Consider the following 581-nt stretch of genomic DNA (forward strand, 5'->3'; position numbering starts at 1 on the left):
AGAGAGAAAGAGAGACAGAGAAACAGAGAGAAGGAGCGAGAAAGGAGGGAGGAAAGGGAGATATTAAGAATGAGTATCATACTATATATTATACTTTCTTAAATATATTAATACTAAAAGTTGAAATAGATATCACTGGCCTATTTATAATATTCCTCAACCGAATCTCTAATCTACAAATAGACCCAAAGACAGAATAATTGATTGATCAATTAAATCATAGATCGATTGATCGATTGATCTATTGTTCGACTGTTGAATTAATTGATTAATCAGTTATCTGTTTCACTGATTGTTTGATCGATCGATTGTTCGATTGATGAACTGTTCGATTTATTTATTGTTTGTTTCTTCGATTCTTATGACACGGGGCACCTCCAAAAAAGCACCTGAAACAACTTTGAACCTCGCCAGTGAGGATTGACTCTCGCTAGCTCATCCACCAGTCTGTTGTGTTCTCGATGGAAGACCGTATGGAACATGCCGAGACCCACAAACACGTTCACTCGGTGGTCACCTGAAACGAATTATTTTCATTGCTTTCGTTTTAGTACATAGGTCATATATATATATATATATAT

General features: G+C 35.5%; 1 protein-coding gene across 1 annotated transcript in view; it reads right to left on the bottom strand.

Moving 5' to 3' along the window:
* Window positions 1-581, bottom strand: part of LOC118479194 (peroxidase-like) — a 14973-nt gene that overhangs the window by 11373 nt on the left and 3019 nt on the right. Inside the window, exon 4 of the mRNA XM_035973929.1 lies at window positions 390-517. Coding sequence (XP_035829822.1) covers window positions 390-517 — 128 coding nt within the window. The remainder of the gene's footprint in view (window positions 1-389; window positions 518-581) is intronic.

This window comes from Aplysia californica, unplaced genomic scaffold, assembly GCF_000002075.1.
Source record: "Aplysia californica isolate F4 #8 unplaced genomic scaffold, AplCal3.0 scaffold00036, whole genome shotgun sequence".
NCBI lineage: Eukaryota > Metazoa > Mollusca > Gastropoda > Aplysiida > Aplysiidae > Aplysia > Aplysia californica.